Here is a 19,875-nt window from a genome sequence, read left to right on the forward strand (position 1 = left end):
CCAAAAATATACCGTATTAGCCAAACGCATCAAAATTTATCGAAACTTGCCACTCATCACACTCATAAACCGTGCTAAGCAGCCGACTGGCTTGGTCCAAGGCCTGGAAGTCTGAGGGCCCACCCGGCAAATGGGTCAGGCGGGTCGACCGTCGGAATCACTCGAATATCGTTTAGTAAACACCTCCAAGCGCGTCACTTCACCCACACTTTCCCCGGCTGAATACGCACGGCGCCGGCGTCTGTCCACTAATTCACTATCCATAGCCCGGTAACCGCCTGCAGCATGATCAGCGCCACAGCGCCTGCGTGCGGGCCGCATACCGCGCTAATGGGGCGATCCTACCAGCAAAGCAGCGCCACCCAGCGCGTCCCCACGCGCACGCACATGCGGCCGGTCAGCGCGTGCGGCTCGGCCGGCGGGCGGCGACAGGCGAGGGCGAAAGTCGGCTGATGTAACACGTCGGGCAGGGCGGCCGCGGCACGGCGGCGCGCGCGGCGGGTCAGTGGGCCGAGAGAGCCGCCACGGTCAGCACGTGCCACACGGCGGCGCAGACCGGCTACAGCGGCGGTCGCGTGATCTGCCGGCGGAAGTGAGTGTGCGGCGAGGGACTTTCCTTCAGCGACAGCGCGGGCGCCACGGCCATGGGCGGTTCGCACGGCGGCAGCGGCGACGACCTGACCACCTCGGCGGCGTGCAGTCGGTGATGTGCGGCCCCGGTGCGCGCGGCGGCGGAACTCAGCGGCTGCTGTGACCCCGAAGTGAGGCTGAAGCGTCCCTGAGCGACGCTGTGGTGACCCCTGTGCCGGGGGGAGGTGTTCACCGGACGGCGCCGTGCAAGGACTCAGTCGCCATGCCTCTGATACCGGTGCTGGGAGTGACGGCCGCGGCGCCGTCGGCCGCGGCCGCGCTGGTCGTCGGCGTCTGGTTTGTGCCGCTCCTCCTCACCGCCATCGCCTACTACCACTACGACCTGGTCGATCCCGAGTCCAGGCCCATCAACAGGAAACGGCTCTTCAAGAAATACGACTTCATTATTGGTGAGTGCGTGTGGTCGGGCGTGGGCGTTTCCGTACCAGGCAACAGCGTCGATGACGTCCGTACGTGACCTCTCCGGTTTGCTGGTGTCAGAGTCACAGCCCAGCAAACACGACCGGTGCCAGCCAGCATATCCGTTCCGCTCCGCCAGCGCCTCGGCCGCGGCCCAGCGAACAGGACCATTTCCCAGCTGCAGACCCGGCCGACCGGCTGGCGCTGGAGCAGCCGGCCGGCGGCATCGAACGCTGCCGCCGGCTCCGCGTCTGTTCCGACTCACCGACGCCCCTCGAGCGGTCAACTGAACGGATCTCGTCCGCCGCACCGACGGCATGTGGTCCCGTAAACGATCGCTTCGCAGCCGGAACACGGCTGCCTCCCGGCGCACGTGACGACGGAGCGCCCGCCCTCCTCAGTCACTTGATGATCCGTCCTTCCGGAGATATTTCGCTACGCTTGACGAAATTGTCTATGGCTTAGGTGTGAGTAAGGCAAGGATGAACAACGCAAGGAACATCCAATTTGGCCGAAAAGAATCTTGGTAGCGTAGCTGCATAACTGTAGCTAAATGCCTGCTGTTGAATGAAGCTACTGACTTAGTCTGGTCGTGAACGCAGGAGAGCAGGAACAGCGATAGGGTACCGCCGGCGACTCAGGAGATAAAGAGTTGGTTTTGGTTGGCAGTGATTTAGAGCAGCAGAGTAAGCCGGAGGTTCAAGCTGGCTGTTGGTCGGATTGATTGCCACTCGGTTTTTAATCACACACGCACCCTTCACACCGTTGTTTCCATGCCTACCAGTTTCCTCATTACCCAGAGGACCAAATGAGGACTTATCTTCCGCCCAAGCGCGTCAGCTTGTGCAGGTAGTTAGCCTGCTACAACCGAGCGGTACATGCCGACTCGTCGTGCAAGCGCGCCGCTGTGCAGATCGAAGCGCTCATATATCTTCCGAGCAGCCGTCTATTGCAGGGAGGCTCTTCCAGCCGATGGCTGGGGGGGGGGGGGGGGATTGGGTGGGGACTGGAGCTGAGCCTTTGACCGCGAGCACCGGGTCATTGGGGCGTGGCTCACCTTCGTGCATACCTCAATAACGTATTGCCGCTGCAAGCGGCAGCCGTGGAGGGGTAATTATTGGACGATTTACAGGCTGCACAAAATCCGTTCGGTTTGAGGTTCAGTGCCTCGGATGGGGCGCACTTGGATTGCGTGGTGCTAATTTGGGGTCTTGGACACGCCGACTGCAAGTGGTCACGCAGCGCCGGACGTTATTGGGATTGCCTCAGTGGTCAGCCTGCGAATTTTCTCAACGCCGTTGACGAACCTTTTACACCATTCGTTTGCTCTCCACACCTGGCACAGCCTGTTCAAGCACGGGGTGGTTTTCCACTCCCCCAGAACGTCTGTCAGACAGTATATCGATTCTCTACACTGTCGAAGGCTGCCGCAGCCCCTCAGCAATGGCTGTCATCGGCGGTTGAGGCGGCGCGGACTGAGGACAGCCTCTCCGCACCGCTGCCGCACCGTGAGCCGCTCCTCACTTTGACCGTGAGCCCGCCGTGCCGTCAAAGGGCCTGCCAGACGCCACATCGTCGGACTGTGGGGTAGTGCAGCACCCAGACTCTGGACGCTGAGCTGTAATTATTAATCTCACCACGTTTAATCAAAACGCATCATGTTGTCTTACTGTCCTCCCCCCCTCTCCCTTCCCCCCCCCCCACCGAGGGTTCCACTGCTCCTTTCTTGCCAAGCAAATCCCGACCCAAACGCTATTGCGGCCTCTCAGGTTTTTAAAAGTTACCTCGCATCCTTTGGAGGAACGGGTTTGGGTTCCGAGAAGTTCCGAGGTTGCGTGTGCTCTGAACCTGCCACTCGAAGAAGGCTGGTCCAGGCCATCGGATTGTTGTCTGCAGCCTTCGTGCTAGATAGGATGTTTTATCATATCGTGTAGTGCTCCGACGCAGCCGCCTCGGACCACGCTAACCCTCTTTGGCGGGCGACCAGCTGGTCAAAGCACCGCCTCCTCCGCGGACCTTTGACCAGCTAAGTATGCATGAGATAAATGAATAAAAGATATAAAGATACATGAAATTACATGCATATATATATATATATATATATATATATATATATATATATATATATATATATATATATATATATATATATATATATATATATCTCTCTCTCTCTCTCTCTCTCTCTCTCTCTCTCTCTCTCTCTTTCGCTCTCTCTCTCTCTCTCTCTCTCTCTCTCTCTCTCTCTCTCTCTCTCTCTCTCTCTCTCTCTCTCTCTCTCTCTCTCTCTCTCTCTCTCTCTCTCTCTCTCTCTCTCTCTCTCTCTCTCTCTCTCTCTCTCTCTTATATCATAATCTACCCCGCTACGAGAGCATCGATAGTTATGGAGAAGTATGATCAGGTCCACGGCATATATATATGTATATATATATATATATATATACACATACATATATATATATATATATAAGAAAAAATACATATAAGAAAAAACTATGACTGCCATTGTGAACAGCAACGAGAAACACTCAGCTTTCTAGGCCCAAAAATACGCGTAACGTTGTTTGGCTATTGGATGCTTATGCTTGACTTATTTTAAAGCAATTTCTACATTCACTTATGCTTTGTTTTCCGCAGCTCTATAACACATTAAATTCTTTTGATTGGATTAAACACGCATGACATTTTATGCAAGCTTGGCTCTGGCATCTTCTTGGTAGTTTTAAGCATTTCACGTCAGGCGCGGCGAATTTTACGAGCAAACACAGTGAGGTATACAAAATAGTGAGATGCAGAAACCTCACCAGCTGCTGTCAAATTAGTGGACAAATATTTTCTTAAGCCACTGACGACGTCGCGAATTTTTCCGCACGATGCTTCTAAATGCTGGGCGAAATTATGCACAACTTACTTCTGAGGTCAAATTCCTGAGGAGCAGGTAGAAACCTGCTATCGCCCTCATTTCAAGTTTTGACCAGGCCTCAGAATGTGACGCATGCAACCTCCGCGGTGCTGGTGCTGGCGCTGGTGCTGGTACCACGCTGGTGCTGAGGCGAGCCTTGCAGAGGTGGCCGCAGCTTCCGCCGACGCCGGGCCCGGTCGTGTCACCTGAGGCGGATGTGGCAGCCACACCAGTGCAGGGCCCCGCCTCCCGTCCCCGATTTGAGGCTGTCGCTCGCGGAACCAGCCCTGACCGCCGCGCCGCCGGCTCCACCACACTCTGTGGTAACGGCTCAGCAGTTCTGGCCAGTGCCGCGACCTGTTCCGGCCCGGTCCGGACGGACGGACTGTTTCGATCAGGCCCACGCGGGTGGACCGCGGCCCGTTCCGGTATCCGGTACAGTCCGTTCCGGTCCGGTTCGGTCTGAAAGCTCGGGAGAACTCCGGACGACTTTCAGAGAACACAGCTTCTGCTGCGCTGCTCAGCAGCGATCGTGCTCCAGATGGCCGGCGGGCTGCAGGAACAGGCTGACACCAAGGGATGGCTTCGGAAGACATTTTCAAGCGCTGTCGTCAGCAAGCTTACATTTTATTATGGCCAGATTATGACCACGATGAAAATCTGATCGCTGCAAAAGTTTCTATCCTTGCCATCTTCTCTGACCATTTCTGGTCACAAAGAGGCCTCCGGAGTAGGCGCGCCCTAAACTCGTCAGTCATCAGGGTGATCACTGACCATCGCTGTCTGCCATCAACGTTCTCATTACTAGAATTGCGCTATAAAAACTCGTCAAGTTTGTTAGTTTCCTCTCTTGCAGCACGCGTTTTTGATGCACTCCATATCTAGCTGAGCTTTGTACCGTCGCCTGTTACATCACCGTCTGGGCCACAAGTTCGTAGTGGCACCACACGCAGATTGAGCTGATTTGTCAAAGCAGGCTATATGCCTGAAACGAGACACGGCTACCAGCGCGTTGCGTCAGTAGTTTGCCTGAATTAGGTGCAAAATTCGGTGTCAAACTCCACGTTTCAAATCAAATCCGTTTACCCAACGCCTAATTACGCCTTCAGCCTGCATGGGGATTTAAACACGTTGAACGCTCCTGTGCAGAACGCGTGTCAACTCTCACAGCCAGACGGGGAGTCTGCAGCCTAGCATTAGTGGGAAGGCTTATGTCACTCCTCGCGCAGCCGTGGGAGGCTATTATGTTTTCTCTGGATTTGGCGATGTAAAGCAAAAACGCGACACTAACGCAGGCCCGTCGAGTTTCGCTTGTTCGCCTGTTTTTGCTTGTAGGTTCTTGTAACGCCAGTCTTCTAAACTTAACGCGCAGGGATTCCGTGTGGACCTGTCGGCTAGTATGACTGCATGCCTGAGCGCGAGCAAAACCCTGTGGCAGAACACATCGACGTCTGAGGCCGCAAGGCAAACAGATTCGTCATCGGTGCTACTAAAAGGTCTGAAGCAGACCACCACTTAACAGCGGACGGCATGCAGGCCGATAAAGCAGGGCCAGAGCAAGCCTGCAAGATTGCTATCGATCACTCCCACCTAATTTGCCGAGGAGTATCTTTAACGGTACGTGCACCGGCACGTTTCTCCTCAGCCGCCGCCTGGCAGCTGGAATGCCATATCTCAGCTACGCAGGCGGCCAGCAGGACTAGCCGCAGCGCCGCCAGCGTGTCCGGGGCCCAGCCGAGCCGCGGCCTCCCCTTCTGGGGCCCAACCATTCCGCGGTCTCCCCCCGGGATCCAGCCGTGCCGTGGTCTCCCCGTCCCGGACCCAGGCGAATCGCGGGTCCCCCGGGACCCAGCCATGCCTCGATCTCCCCTCTGGGACCCAGCCATGCCGCGGTCTTCTCATCCGGGACCCAAGCGCACAGCGGTCTTCCCCTCCGGCACCCAGGCATGCCTCGGTCTCCCCATCCAGGGCCCGGCCGTGCCGCGGTCTCTCCCAGGCGCTCTACCGGGCTGGCGACGCGATCTTTCTGGGACAGCGACCACCATGACGGGCGGAACGGGACAAAAACCCGTCCCGAGCACACTCGGCTCGACCTGACCCGGCCGGGACGGGTCGGCTGAAATTCCGGCCTGAGAGACCCTGTGACCAGAACCGGCGGGTTTCTACAGGGGAAGACACTCCTCGGCAGCATACGTAACAATTCTTAAGGCTTTTGAATTATATTGAGCACGCGGCTAAAAATTCTATTATGAGCGACTGCAGAACAGATAATGATGCAGGGAAACTCTCACGAACCTTGCATACCATGGAAACATTCAAGATCACACTGGAACGGTCCCTCATGTCACCGAACCTCCATTCATTCAAACACCGCCGGCGAAGGACGCCCAAGCTTGTCGCCGGAACCGTCGGCGTCTTTCCCACACCCCTCCCCTCCAGATCGAGCCGCGATCATTTGTCAGGCGCCACCGCCGGTCGGCCTTCCCGACCCGCGCGCGCACGCCTCACGCGACCGAGAAACCAGCCGCTCCAGGCGCGGCGCTCCTCGCGGCGGGCTGGCCCAGATTCCGGCGCGCTGAAAATCGAAAGCGGCCGACGCGCGCCTAAACTCGACGCGGCCGTCGGCCGCCAGCGTCGACACGGCGCGGCGGCGCGCGGCCCCATAACGGCGCCGGTCGGCCAGGCGCGCTCTGCAACGGGCGCCGACGCCGTCGCCCGCGCGCCGACAGCTCCGTCGCGACGGCCGTCCATCTGGCGGCGGCGGCGGCGGCAGCTGACGCGCCGGCGGAGATGACACGCCTCTCGTCCGCCGCCGCCGCCGTGGCCGCGCACTCGACGGTCACGACCGCGCGGGTCGGGGGTAACGGACTGCGATGGCAGATGTTGGCCCGCCTGCGTCGCCGGGGGCCCAGCGGCGGGTTTGTACTGACGAGGGGGCGGGCGGGAATCAGGAACGGACCAGGAGTAGGACACGGACGAGGTTGCGTCGAGGCTGGATCGGTCCTTACGCCAGAAGAGTAGGATGGCTTTCATGTACCGGAGGCGCGTTCTGCGCAGTGGTTTGCCGAAGACTTCAGATAAAGGATCCGGCGTGCAGTCCAAACACTGCTCCCAAGTGGTAGAGTTGACAAGGCGTGTAATGCATTGTCCATTTACCACATGCGTCATGGAGAACCAGGGGGTTTAAGTGCTTTTGTATCTCCAGCAGCAATGTGTAGATTAAGACACTTTACTGAATCGTTGGTCTGGTCATTGGTGCGAGCTGACCATACACTGAAAGTCCTTTCTGGCAACTACAGTGCGATTAAACGTCCATGAGTAACTGGGATCTCAACTCTTCGAGGCCAGATAACGACAGTGTACCGGTAGTTTTGAAACGGTCTGGTCCCGGGCAACAGGTGCGTGGAGCGGGGACGTGCACCTAAACACTGGTGAAAAGAAACAGGTGAGCAATTAACCCAACGGTTTGAGGATTTGTGATCCGCAAGTTCGCAGAGGGATAACGGTATCTCCAATGTTCGAAGACGTCGCATGAGAGTCGCAAAGTATACGGGGCGGCAGTACGTATCTGGGAGCATTCAAGACGTCACCGTGCAGCCGCAGGATTGTTTTGTGAAAAAGTCGAATCGGGGGTGGGAGAACAAATTCTTCGACGGAAATACAGATAACCACGTCATTGCCTGTCGACAAGCCGTCCAAAATCAGCTGGACGACCCGGAATCGAAGCCGTCGTCGTTCTTGTTTAAAGAACCGCCACCCGTATAGCTCGCAGAATGCCTGAGGCCCCGGCGCCTCCCTGTCAAAGTCGTCAACGGCACCGTTTTGTTCCCTGCAGACGCCTCGCGGAGCGCAAGCCTGCGAACAAAACGGCGGCGTGAGCCTTGACGACACGAGCACCAAGCGAATGTCACGCGTCACGTCATTCATGATCGGAATTAACCCGCTGTGGCCATTGTCATGTCATTTTGGAACACTGTCAAACGCTCATCTCAAAGCACCGTAATTGGCTGGCGAGCGTATTCGTTACTGTCCGATTCAGCCGCCTGCCTCCCCAAATTAGCGTCGACTTTGCTACCAAGGCAACGCCATGATACGTTCGTGCGGTAACATGACTGATAGTAGCTTTCACGATTGTTCTTCAGCTACGATGACGCAATGGAAACAGCCGCCAACTGGTCCAGGCAGCGGTACTCCCACCATCACCGCTACCACCATCAGCGGCGACACTAAGTCCACAAACGACGTACTGCCTCCCGCCGGGCGACTGCTTCCAGCAGTGCTGCCGCGTCCATCACCGACGACACACTTCCTCCACCAGAGCTTCCACCTACATAGTGATACCGTCTCTATCAGCGTTGCGGTCTTCAATGGGGGTACCGTCCACTGCGACATTGCAGTCGCTCGCTGCAGTTTCCTTTCGAGTGTAATCCTGGGATCCGAAAACACGCAGCGTCATCGGAAACGTGGCCAGAGTTTTCCCCAGGGCAACTGTCAAATTTTCTTCGTTTTCCTGCGAAATTGGACCGGATTCCTGCGAGAACGTCCAGTATCTAGTGTAAAGCATTGCGCTAGCGTGAAGATAGCCTCCGTACCCCCTCTCCCTTCCTTGGCTGCGTCACTGAGCGCGACACCACCGGGTTTCGCGCGCCTCTATCTCCCGGATTGGCGGCACCCCAGCCAGCAGCGCCGTCACTGGTGCGCGCCCCACATCCGTCATCGCACGTGACGCGGCGGCGGGACGGTAGCGGCGCACGCACTATCCGTCAGCACACATGACGCCGCGCTGACGGCGGCGGTCGCGGCGCGCGCCGGTCGGCCGGCGGCACCGCGGCCGGCAGACCGCACGGCCTACCGCAAGCGCGGCGTCTGGAGGCCGCCGCCGCGCCGGTCTGTCGCCGGGCGCGCGGTGGACGCTCGGCGTGCTAAGTGTCGTCAGGTGAAGCCAGCCGCTCGGAGGGGCGGGATCAAACTGAGCGCTGAAAGGGAGCCGACCCTGGCGCTGAGCTAGGCGCGTTACCAGCTGCTGGGATGAGAACGTTCGAGCTGGGAACGGATGGTGACTTCTTACGGCCTTCAGCGTACCATCCCTGTGGAGTGCTCACCAAGTGTCACGCCATCACTACAGCGGGGTGTCTATTCTATTTCCCAGCAGACTGTCCTCCCGGTATTACCCTACTACAGCAACGGAGTGTCCATTTGACCAGAGCGTGCGCATGCACCCATCTCGCTCCACCACATGAAAAATATCCACTGCGTCTCACGCGTCTCCCGCTGATGTGTTCTCATCAGTATCACTGCCCAGCGTGGCGTCTGCTCGGCCTCACTTCACCACTCCTCGGTCTCTGCGGAGTGCCCGCCCCGTCCCACCCCACCACTTCGGCGAAGCGTCTGACCTCTCGGTCCTACCGGAGTGCCCGCCCCGCCCCAACCCACCACTTCGGCGAAGCGTCTGACCTCTTGGTCCCACCGGAGTGCCCGTCCCGTCCCACCCCCACCATTTCGGCGAGGCGCCTGATCTCCGGTCACGGCGGAGTGCCCGCCCCGCCCCACCCCCACCCACTTCGGCAAAGCGCCTGACCTCTCGGTCCCACCGGAGTGCCCGCCCTGCACCCACCCCACCACTTCGGCAAAGCGCCTGACCTCTCGGTCCCACCGGAGTGCCCGCCCTGCCCCACCCCACCACTTCGGCGAAGCGCCTGACCTCTCGGTCCGGCGAGGCGCCTGATCTCCGGTGACGGCGGAGTGCCCGCCCTGCCCCACCCCACCACTTCGGCGAAGCGTCTGACCTCTCGGTCCCACCGGAGTGCCCGCCCCGCCCCACCCCACCACTTCGGCGAAGCGCCTGATCTCCGGTGACGGCGGAGTGCCCGCCCCATCCCACCCCACCACTTCGGTGAAGCGCCTGATCTCCGGTGACGGCGGAGTGCCCGCCCCGTCCCACTCCACCACTCGCGTGCCCGGAGCGATCGGACGGCCGCGCGACCCCACCGCAAAACCCGTCAGTTCTCGCGGCACAGTTGCCCCGCCACGCCGCGCTGGCGGCGCCGTTAGCTGTTCACGGGAGAGGAGGCACGGGAGGCGACGACCCAGTGTCAGCGCCGACCTGCTGGGGTGGCAGCCGACATCAGGGAGAAGGGCAACGGCGGGAGGGCTGCTGTGCATTCGTGGCGCCACTGATATGTTCAACAAAAAGTTAACTAAATCAAGTGTTCAATGAGCGGACCAGCTTATCGCTTTACAATCTGGAATACGCCTACCACACCGTCAAGGCGAGCAGGAGAGACAATGCGCCAACTATATTCCACATTTTTCTTGATTACACTACGCTCTGATCTCACGGCACTGTGAGCACGGCGCTGTGAACACGGCGGCCTCGCGCTTAGCGGCCGATGGCGTTGTGACGTCACACATGTTGCGGAAGGCGACTAAGGTTGACGACCAGCAGAGCTTGCTGACTTGCAAAACAATCGTCCACCAGACGGGCAGAATATGACGTCAGACTGGGCCGTCAGGTGGGCATAACGTGACGTCAGCCGGGGCCGACATGGACAGCAGTCTGCTCGCGGCCGGCTGTGATTGACTCCTGGGTGTGTATGGAATGTGGCGTTTGCCATCGTTTTGCAAGGTTTTTATGAGGTATAGGCAGCGTTTTCTCGCATGCTTCAGTTATTGTAATGAAGAATTGAAAGGGACCGAGAAGTAGCAGAATCTTAATTTCATGACACAAAATAGATCGGATTGTTGTAACCCCGTCTTCCCGGACGAGGCAAACGTCAAAAAAGCCGAAGGTGCAAACAAAAACAGTATGTAATCTATAGCAGAGTGAGCACGCCAACTACTGAACTGCTTTTGTCACATCTTGAACTAGACCTGTATTGTTTTCCGTTCAAATTGCAATTCTCATGTACCCATCTTCCTTACTTTCAGAGTTTTCAGAGCTTACTCCGACTGCAGAGAAATCCTGTAATGCTTCTTGTTAACTTCTGGAAGTATGTGGGCGTCTTACTCCTCCTCAGACATCTTTGCCTAAAGCAGTGGGATCAGTATCCTCTAGCATACAACTCGAAACTACTACTTGAGCAAAGAGCAAGGCATGCGATTACTTTAAACAAGCTGCAAATGGCTAGAGCTCCCAATGGTTATTTACACTTTCCATTGGGTACCGCTTCCGCACAGAATTGGAAAGCGCAAATAAGCCAGCCTGAAAGGGAGCAATCGACATTGGCCGCCAGTTTTGACGGACAAACATAAAGCCAAGACAGCTTTGTAGCACACACACTACGCAGATATGACTGTGTGCACACGGCAAACTCACGCGTGGTGTGTCGCGAGTGCACCGCCGCCCATACAGGCGTGGATGGGAACCTTTTCATCGGCACATGTAATTTGCAAATGCCGTGATATGGTCACTGGTATCGCGATCTGTAACAGACATCGCCACCAGGAGAACACTCTCTGGCGCCAGCCGTGCCTGAACCTGCAGTGTCCAGAAGCTGTGTGCGGTCTGGGACGGCCGCGAGACGGGCTGCCACTCTCCAGACGATCAGATCCGCTCCGAGCGACCTCCTCCGCCCCTCAGACGGTGCCCAGCCATCTCCTCCCGCTCCCTCAGGAGCCCCGCCCTCCGCCCGCGTCCTCCGCCGTCACCCAGCGTCCTTACGGCACGGATCCGGCCTGCAGTGGCGGCGGCAACCGTGCGCTTTCGCAACGCTGCCGGCGTCGTCGCGTGCCCGCCGCCCCGGCGACCTGGGGAAGACGGCCACTTAGTAAGCCGCCGGATAAAGATAGCGCCGTCCCTGTCACAACAGCAAATGCGTCTCCGCCGGAGTGGCAGTTTTTGCTCGGCCGTTTTGTGGCGCCGCCGCCGTGCTGGGGCGGCGCGCAGCACGGCCAGCTGGCGGGCCGCGGAGCCGGCCGAGGCGGCCTGGCAACCGTGCGGCCCGGCTCCGGACCGTTGGCGAACAAACGGGGCCACGTCACGAATCAGCCGTCGCTGTCTTGGAATCTATAGCGAGCCGTGCAGGCGGACCTGTGCTCGCTGATGAACGGCGCGATCGGCGCCATCGACCGTGGAGCGCTGGTTGGTGTTGACGATGATTGGTGTTGCTGGCCGTGCTTTGGTGCGGTGGGTGCCGGTGCGCTCCCTTTTGGGTTGGCGAAGACGTCGCTGGGTCGTCGAGCCGAGGTCACGACACGGTGACATGCATGTGAGCCCTTCCCAGTCAGGTGCAATTTCCTGAATGGTTCATACATTCCAGTGAAGCCGTTGAGCTGTGATGGACAAGGCTGTCATGGGACCCGCTGACATCCATTTGCAACCCCACTCTGCGCCGACGCGTATTGTTGCATTCAGCTGGCGCAAAGCGGACCCACCCGGACGCGAAATGGTTACCGACCCCTGGCAGGACGAGATGGGTTGTCGCGCTTCGTGTTTTTGTGGGTGCAGATGGCATATTTTTTGCCCGTCTGTCTTCGTCGGGCGCATATCGTGGTTGCAGTGGGGGCGCTCGTCGGGTAGAAAGCCCGGCCGACCGGCGGTATGCATACAGATGCGACATTGGCCGGCGCCTGCGACGCGCGGCGGCGGCGGGTTTCTCCTGGCTTAATCCGGCCTCGCCTAGCCAGTCCCAGGAGCGGTCGCCGTCGGCCGTCCGCGAGTTGCTGGCGTGACTTGGAGGCAAACGCGCGCCTGTGGGTCGGTGGCATTTCACGGGGCGAGATGTCGGTGCGAGTGGCTTCCGTTTCCGCTTGTGCCTTGGCGTACTTTGGGCATGCATGAGTAATGCGCCAAGCCTGGCGAAATGACTTCCTTTTTGTAAAAGTTTGAAGCGGTAAACCGGAAAATGTCTGCGGATTATCACGCTTGTATCAGTGGTTATCTTCAGCTATTTGAGGTTTCACAGCGCTACACCGATATATTTGTTGGGACAGGGCGGGGAAAGGGCATCAGGGTATGACCCTCCTCCTGCCGCTTGGGACCGACGATCAACGGCGTCAAGGGATGGCTGGAGGTTGTATAACGGGACGCCGGCGCACAGGGCCAAGGCCCCCCTGAGTGTCCGAATGTCAGAGCCCCTTACGTGCCCCTCGGGATAATAAGGGTCCCATGCCGTTCAGACTACCACGCCGAACAGTCGGCCTCGTGCGGCGGGGGACCTGTTCAGCGGTGACAGGGGTGGGACCTTGAATGTCACAGCACCTCATGCGTTAGACGTGTCAGAAAGGGCCCTATGTCGATCCGGGACCAACTGCTGCGGCCAGAGCATCCCCTTAGTCAGCGAGAGCATGGATATTTTGTGTATTCCTCTGAGGGTCTTTGGATCGATCAGGGACTTCTTGCCCCGTGTCGTCAGAATGGGTGTTGGCTATAGAAATAGTAGATACCACGGTTTTGAAAAAAACCCTTCAACCCCTGAGTGGGAAAGACAATGGGCCACTACTGTTCTACACACAGGACCCGTAGTCGGAAAAGATAGGGGCCTCCTCAGCGTCCAATCAATGTGCCCCTCACTGTGCCCCTCATCGGCATAACTGGGTAAAGAAACGAGGACGACTGGAGCCATCTGGAAATAAAATGAGAGAAATCCGGTAATTGATCGTAGGGGGGGGGGGGGGGGGTTACCGGGCGCCCTCCATCAAACACTGCGCCCCCCTACCAAGAATCTGGCTTTGCTTCTGTTCTGTCCTGGGTTGTCCTGGGCTGGGACTTCTCATTCTTATCTGACATGTGATTGGTCTGTTATCGCTTTCCGCCTGATGTCTAATTGGTCCGTTCGCGCATGTGGACAGCGGCGTGGATTCGAGGCCGGCTGTCCTCCCAGGCTAGTCTTCTGTTCCTTGATGACTTTCTCTCGGTTTCCGGGATAGATATCTGTCGTCTCTTCACTTCTAATGAGGCCATCAAGCAAATTGTTGTGCTACGAAACTGCTGTACCTACCGAAGTACTACATATATGAGATGCAACCATTACTGATTCCAACAATTAAGCTCAGCGAACGCGTAAACGACGCTTTTAGTCCATCACTGTATTCTACCCAGGTAGCAGTCGAATCGAGCACCCACAAATCTCCTGAGAACGGGATCAACCGATACTGAAAGAGAATCTTCTTTGCCAGGGTCGCTCGGCCATACACGTGCCGGAGCCATGCCACTGGTTGCCAAATCTGGTGAGCGCTGGTCACAACCATCTGGGCGGCACTCCCATTCGCAATGGCTGGTGACCTCCAGCCACCAGCAGGCACCAATTTCCAGTCACAAACCTAAGGTCACGGCCGGCCCGACCGCCGCAGCCTGCGCTGGGCGCAGGTCACGTCTGACTGGCGACGTCCGTCGGTGGTGGGTCATGCCCTCGGACGGGGCGCGGCGGCCAGCGGCGGCTAGCGGCAGCCAGGGGCGGCCGACCTGCCGACGGCCCGGGACGAGAGACGGATGCGCCCCTGACCTGGACAGGTGCCGCGCCGCCGCCGGACGGAGATGTGGGGCGGGTCTGGGCCGCGTCCGTATCCGGCCTGCCGCTCTCACTACCGGCCGAAGATCCGCTACCGGCGCCGCGCGGCGGCGCTGCGGCGGCCCAGCTCTCCCCTGCCCGCCCCGCCGCCCGACAGGTCGGGCTCAGCGTGACTCAGCCTCCCACGGCCAGCCGCGGAGGGTCGGTCACCCGGAGGACAGGGCCGGGACCGGGGCTGCTCAGCCTTCTGCGCCGACTGACGACCCGGCGCCTGGAGCTGGGGGCGCGGCTGCTGGGCTGAGGGTTCAACGTCCGAGACTGAGAATCGGGTGCCCAGGCTGAGGTCCCGACGCCTGGGATGTGGGGTCGTCCCAACCATGACGTGAGGGTCGGTACTGGTGCAGCTCGACTGCCTCATAACCAGCCACCGTGGGTGCAGCAATGAGGCCGTGAGATTGTACTAGATCAGCCCGGCAACCGAATGGCCATTGGACGGGCCAACTGCCCGCCTCTTGACGACTGTCCGAACGCCTGCGTGCCTTCCAGGCGGAACGCTCGCTTGCCGCCCCGCCAGGCGACCGCCGGAGCTCACCGGCTATGAGGAACGATCGGGCACGGACGCGAGCGTCACGCGAGCGTCACGCGAAGCTGACGTCCGCTGAGAGACCCGCGGAATGCTTAAAATGCTGTCTAGTGTCACTGCCGTCACAATTTGTGGTCTTCTCTGGAACGTTTCTGATTGTTGGCGGTCTATGTGGCTTGGTGTTCGGCGGGTCTGAACAGCCCGGGTGTGTCGCATGCTCTTTGCGCCGTGGACACGGAGCACAGAAAACACAGTCTGTGTACGACGTACCTTGAATGGATACGATTGGCACGCTTCATGGCCGGTGGTGCCCATGTGGGCATAGCATACGCTTGGGATGCAAAACACGTTCCATACCCAGCGGGACCATGTGGACACGGGAGATCCAGCAGATTCTTCCCGTGCTCAGTGGAATCGCGTGCACAACGCGGCGCGCGCCGTCACGCACCCTTTAATGGAGCGCCAGCGACAGCGTTGAAACTATTACCGCTCGAAGCCATGGCGCAACCGGGGTTCGAACTTGAACGGATATGGATCTGGATTTTAGATGAATCTGTTGAGTGTGGCAGGATGTGCTTTGGGCGAGGGTGGAGAGCTGTGTGTTGAATCGGAGAAGTAAATTGTGGCAGTATGCGAGTGGCGAACGGTGTTTTGTGTGAGAGTGGAAAGTTGCGATAAAAGGGCGAAAGAAAAATGGCAAAATGGGGTGTCCTGGGTTGACGACTCTCAGCTTTTAAAGACATGTTTTACATAATATATTCTTTCGTGATCATGGACATGGCTTGAAGCTTAAATTCAGCCAATGCTTCCTTGACACCATCGTTTAGCTAGCATCTCATGGTAGGTTGAAGCTCGATTATTGTCAAAATGAAATTTCATATTTCACAGTTTGGTTGGTAGACAGTGAGGGTAGCTGTGACAGGGCCTCACAGTACACTCCGGAAGTCCCAACCACGAGGGAACCGTCGGCGCTCCCCGCTCGACCATTACTCCCCTTCATCCCGCGCCCGACGCAACCCGCGTGATCCCGTCCCGCGCTCTGTTCGCCCCGTACACACGGTGACCGCCGCTCACCCCCGGCCGGGGCTGACCTCTGCTCTGTTCGCCCCGTGTACACGGTGATCATCGCCCGACCCCGACCGCGGCCGACCTCTGCTCTACTCTGGTTGCAGTGGGGGCCGGCTCTGCGGGAGCCGTGGTGGCGAACCGGCTGACGGAGAACCCGGCGCACAAGGTGCTGCTGCTGGAGGCGGGCGGCGACGAGACCGAAGTATCGGACGTGCCCGCGCTCGCTGGCTACCTGCAGCTCAGCAAGCTGGACTGGCAGTACAAGACGGAGCCGCAGCCCAGCGCCTGCCTCGCCTACATCGGACACGTGAGTTTGGTGCCATGGAGTGGGAGTGGGGAGCCGTGTGTGGGGTGGGAGTGGGGAGCCGTGTGTTGGGCGGGAGTGGGAATCCGTTCGTTGGGTGGCTGTGAGGAGCCGTGCGCTCATCTACCCCTATCTTCTCATTTTCGCTGTACCCTGCGTTCTCTCGACGCCCCGTTTATCCAGGGCAAGCTGCATGCACCGGCCATGCGTGAGCCTTTAGTGGTCCCCTGATGCATCCCCGTCCGAGCGCCGAGCACATACACGGTACAGAGGTCCCTGTGCGAGCTCAGACTCGGCGGATGGATTTTCCTATGGACGTAGTTTCACCCCAGCGTTATCCACTCCCCTTCATTCCATACCCCAGAAATGGTCATTACTGGCCGAAAGTGCTCTAATCGAAGCCAGCCTGAGGCCACCTGCTGGATGAAGCTGGTAAGCTGTGTATTAGTTAAGAGTGGTGACGGGACGTGTGACAAGGTGCTCATCATGCCCTGGAAGTCCAAAGGCTTTTAACAAATGCGCCGGCATTTTGTAGCTCTTTATGGACGCGGCCGGTGAGTGCATTTTGATTGCTCAACGGGGAAAAGCACAAGTTAAAGACTGGAAGATTTGAGACTGGGCAACGGGCAGCTGTAGCGGAACACATGTCGCAGAACGTCACTGACCAGCACAGTCATATGAGCGTGCACTTCGTTACTAGCTTAAGATCGTTGCCCAAATTTATTTGACAGACTATGCGATTACCGAAACGTGACCAAGCGTCTTTCGTAAAACAGCTGACATCAACCATTTGAAACCGGGTTAGCCTTTTGCTCGTCTTCTCATCAAAGAAAATCATCACCACCAGACCATTCAGTTCATGTGTCATGTGGGTATCGCGCTTGTCACATCTTTCGATTGAATTGGTTGGCTTGGTCCACATACTCTGCCAACATGAACGCAGATGTTCATTCGCTTAATCGAGAAGCTGTATTTGTCCGTTATTTGCTGATTAAAAACCGACGACAGCTGGTACCCATCGTCAAGCTGAGGCCGGGATGTGGCTGCAGTCGACATCTGGTCGGAAACACGGCGTAGCCAGGCATGCGACACAGACCATGGCTCCCATTTCAACGCCCTTGCTTTAATACTTATGTCTAGACCGGCCAACTTTTGATGGTTTTGAGACAAGCTCCAGCTAGTGCTCGGTTCTGTTATAGACTCCAGACTTCGCGCTGCCCTAGTTCAGGTGTCTGTGGCGACTTGAGCCGCGCCAGCCGAGTGTAACGCCTCTTTAGAAGGCGTGGGATGCCGGCTAGGACTTTAGCTCACACTCTGGCCCGCCGCAGTGTGCCGAATTTTTGCGACAGGCGGCTGTTCTGTGGCAGCTGGTATCAGCAGTGAACACGGTGTGGTCTTCCATATCCCCTATGAGCCCGGCTAAACCATTACATCTCCAGCTGCATGCTGTACGACAATCCTGATGTTCGATGTGACATTGGATACTGTATGTACGTGATATATGATATATGATACGTGATATATGTAGTCTGTATGTAGTATGTAGCATGGGATATATGTATATAGACGCCGAGCGCATCTTGACCCGATCATTTCCAAATAATTCCCAAATTCGTGTAAATGGCTCGCCATTCGCCATACCGGTGTCAAAAAGCTCGTTGACAAGAATTGGTAGAGATGGGTCCACGATCGATACGAACACCGAAGTAGGCTGTGCGGGACCGACTCCCGATATAAGGTTCGTTTTAAATGCTGCATGTAACCAATGGCGCGTGTAAGGCTGAGCCCTCCGCATTGCACGAGCCGTTGCGCGCCATATTCATGGCGCCGCACTCCGAGCCACCTGGAAGTAGGGCGGCCGCGCGCGCCAGGAGACAAAACCGGCTCCGACACTGCCCGTGAAAGCTCATTTGGCGATGCCGACTGCGAACCGGGCGTGACGATATTTATTGGCTGATCAAAATGGACACCAGCGCGTCCCCGCCGAACCCGTGAGTCCTAGATGCATACTACACTCCTTTCACGCCAGCCATCTTCAACACGCCAGGCGTCTGAGCCTGTTCGCTGCAGGCTCGCTGATCAGCATATCTGATGGTGGGCACATTCCGACATGAGCGACGTGGGTGTCATGGGCAAGCGGGTCACGAGGGCAGTTATAATGTGCACGGGCGAGAGCTCCGATATAGGCCCGTGTCTCCCAGGCCTGGCAGCGGTAAGCCGTGCCAGGCCTGGGACAACTGCCAAGCGGGGTCTCTAAACCGCGCAGCCGTCCCTCTGATCACCACGACTGAGCCACTTTGTACCGCGACGCTCCGGGTCCCCGAGCCATGGCGCCGCTGCCACCCGGAACTTGCGGCGCCTCTTGGGGCCCGAATGGTACCCAGACCTGCCCGGGTCACTCGCAGCCTCCGGTCAGCTCCTGTGATCTGTATGCCCATAGCCGAGGCTGCGGAGTCTGTGACCTGACCTCGTTCTGTGTCACTGCTGGACATTACCGACCGCTGCTAGTCACTCTTGATCACTGCTGGTCAGGGTTTCCTCAACGCCTGATCACTAGTGGTTAGCATCTCCTCACATTCTGGTTGCGGCTGGTCACCGCTGGTCATTCTCGATCACTGCTGATAAGTGTCTACTAATTATCCTGGCACTGCTGCTGACTGCTGATGACGATCTGCCCATTCCCCGGTCCGTGCCGGTGGCTGGCTGTGCCCAGTGGCGTCTCCAGCTGGTGGCTCCCACCCCGCTCGGCGCCGCTCGCGTGCCGCGCCGCAGTGACCCAGGGTGACCTCGGTGCCGGCCGGGGTGGGGACGTCAGGCGCGAGCTGGCCCGGCCGCACGCAGTGACCGAGGCTCACAGGAGCTGCACCAGGCTCGAGGCGTTGCAGCGCCGGGTGTATCACGAGCCTTGCGTCAGTGTGCAGCGGAGAATGCAGCTCACAGCTATCTCAGCGATTCGACACTATCACGAGCCCGTGTTCGAGCGTTCACCGGCGCTGTAGCTATGCTTAGCAGGAAACGGATCGTGATCACATGCAGTATTCAGTGCGTGGATAATAGATATTGTGACTGAGCTCGCGCAGACCTCTGGCGCACTGTGATTGGTGTCAAACTAAAACGGCCACGAGCCCTGCGAATAATTATGGCATGTCTTGCGGCTCGAGTCATTATGGGGTTGTGAAGACAGTAAGTGTGAACGCCCCGTACGAGCCCGAACTACCTATTCATGGTCTGGACGGGACATTACACGGTACTTTTCTAGCTTCCCACGTGATTCTGGGCGGTAGAGCGACCGCCAGGTACCAACAATGGCCATTGGCAACACTTTCGAGTGCACACGTCACTCCAGCCCGTGTAGTCACGTCTCAGGTATGGTCATGATTGCGCATACCGCAGCGAGTGTCGGTCAGCCAAGGTATTTTACGAGACGCATGCCTGGTTCACAGTCAACAGCTTTGAGTGCAATATTTGGACGAGGTGTGTAGCCTGAGATACATTGAACCCCTTCTGATTTATGGATTTA

At 58.0% G+C, this 19,875-nt stretch overlaps 1 protein-coding gene across 1 annotated transcript in view; it reads left to right on the forward strand.

The window, feature by feature from the left end:
• Positions 1-514: 514 nt before the first annotated feature.
• LOC119107662 (glucose dehydrogenase [FAD, quinone]) overlaps positions 515-19,875 on the forward strand; it is a 34,418-nt gene continuing 15,057 nt past the window's right edge. The window contains exons 1-2 of the mRNA XM_037231179.1: positions 515-1,040; positions 16,156-16,358. Coding sequence (XP_037087074.1) covers positions 854-1,040; positions 16,156-16,358 — 390 coding nt within the window. The 5' untranslated portion in view covers positions 515-853. The remainder of the gene's footprint in view (positions 1,041-16,155; positions 16,359-19,875) is intronic.

Source organism: Pollicipes pollicipes, unplaced genomic scaffold (assembly GCF_011947565.3).
Source record: "Pollicipes pollicipes isolate AB1234 unplaced genomic scaffold, Ppol_2.1 Scaffold_6686;HRSCAF=7923_pilon_pilon_pilon, whole genome shotgun sequence".
Lineage (NCBI taxonomy): Eukaryota > Metazoa > Arthropoda > Thecostraca > Pollicipedomorpha > Pollicipedidae > Pollicipes > Pollicipes pollicipes.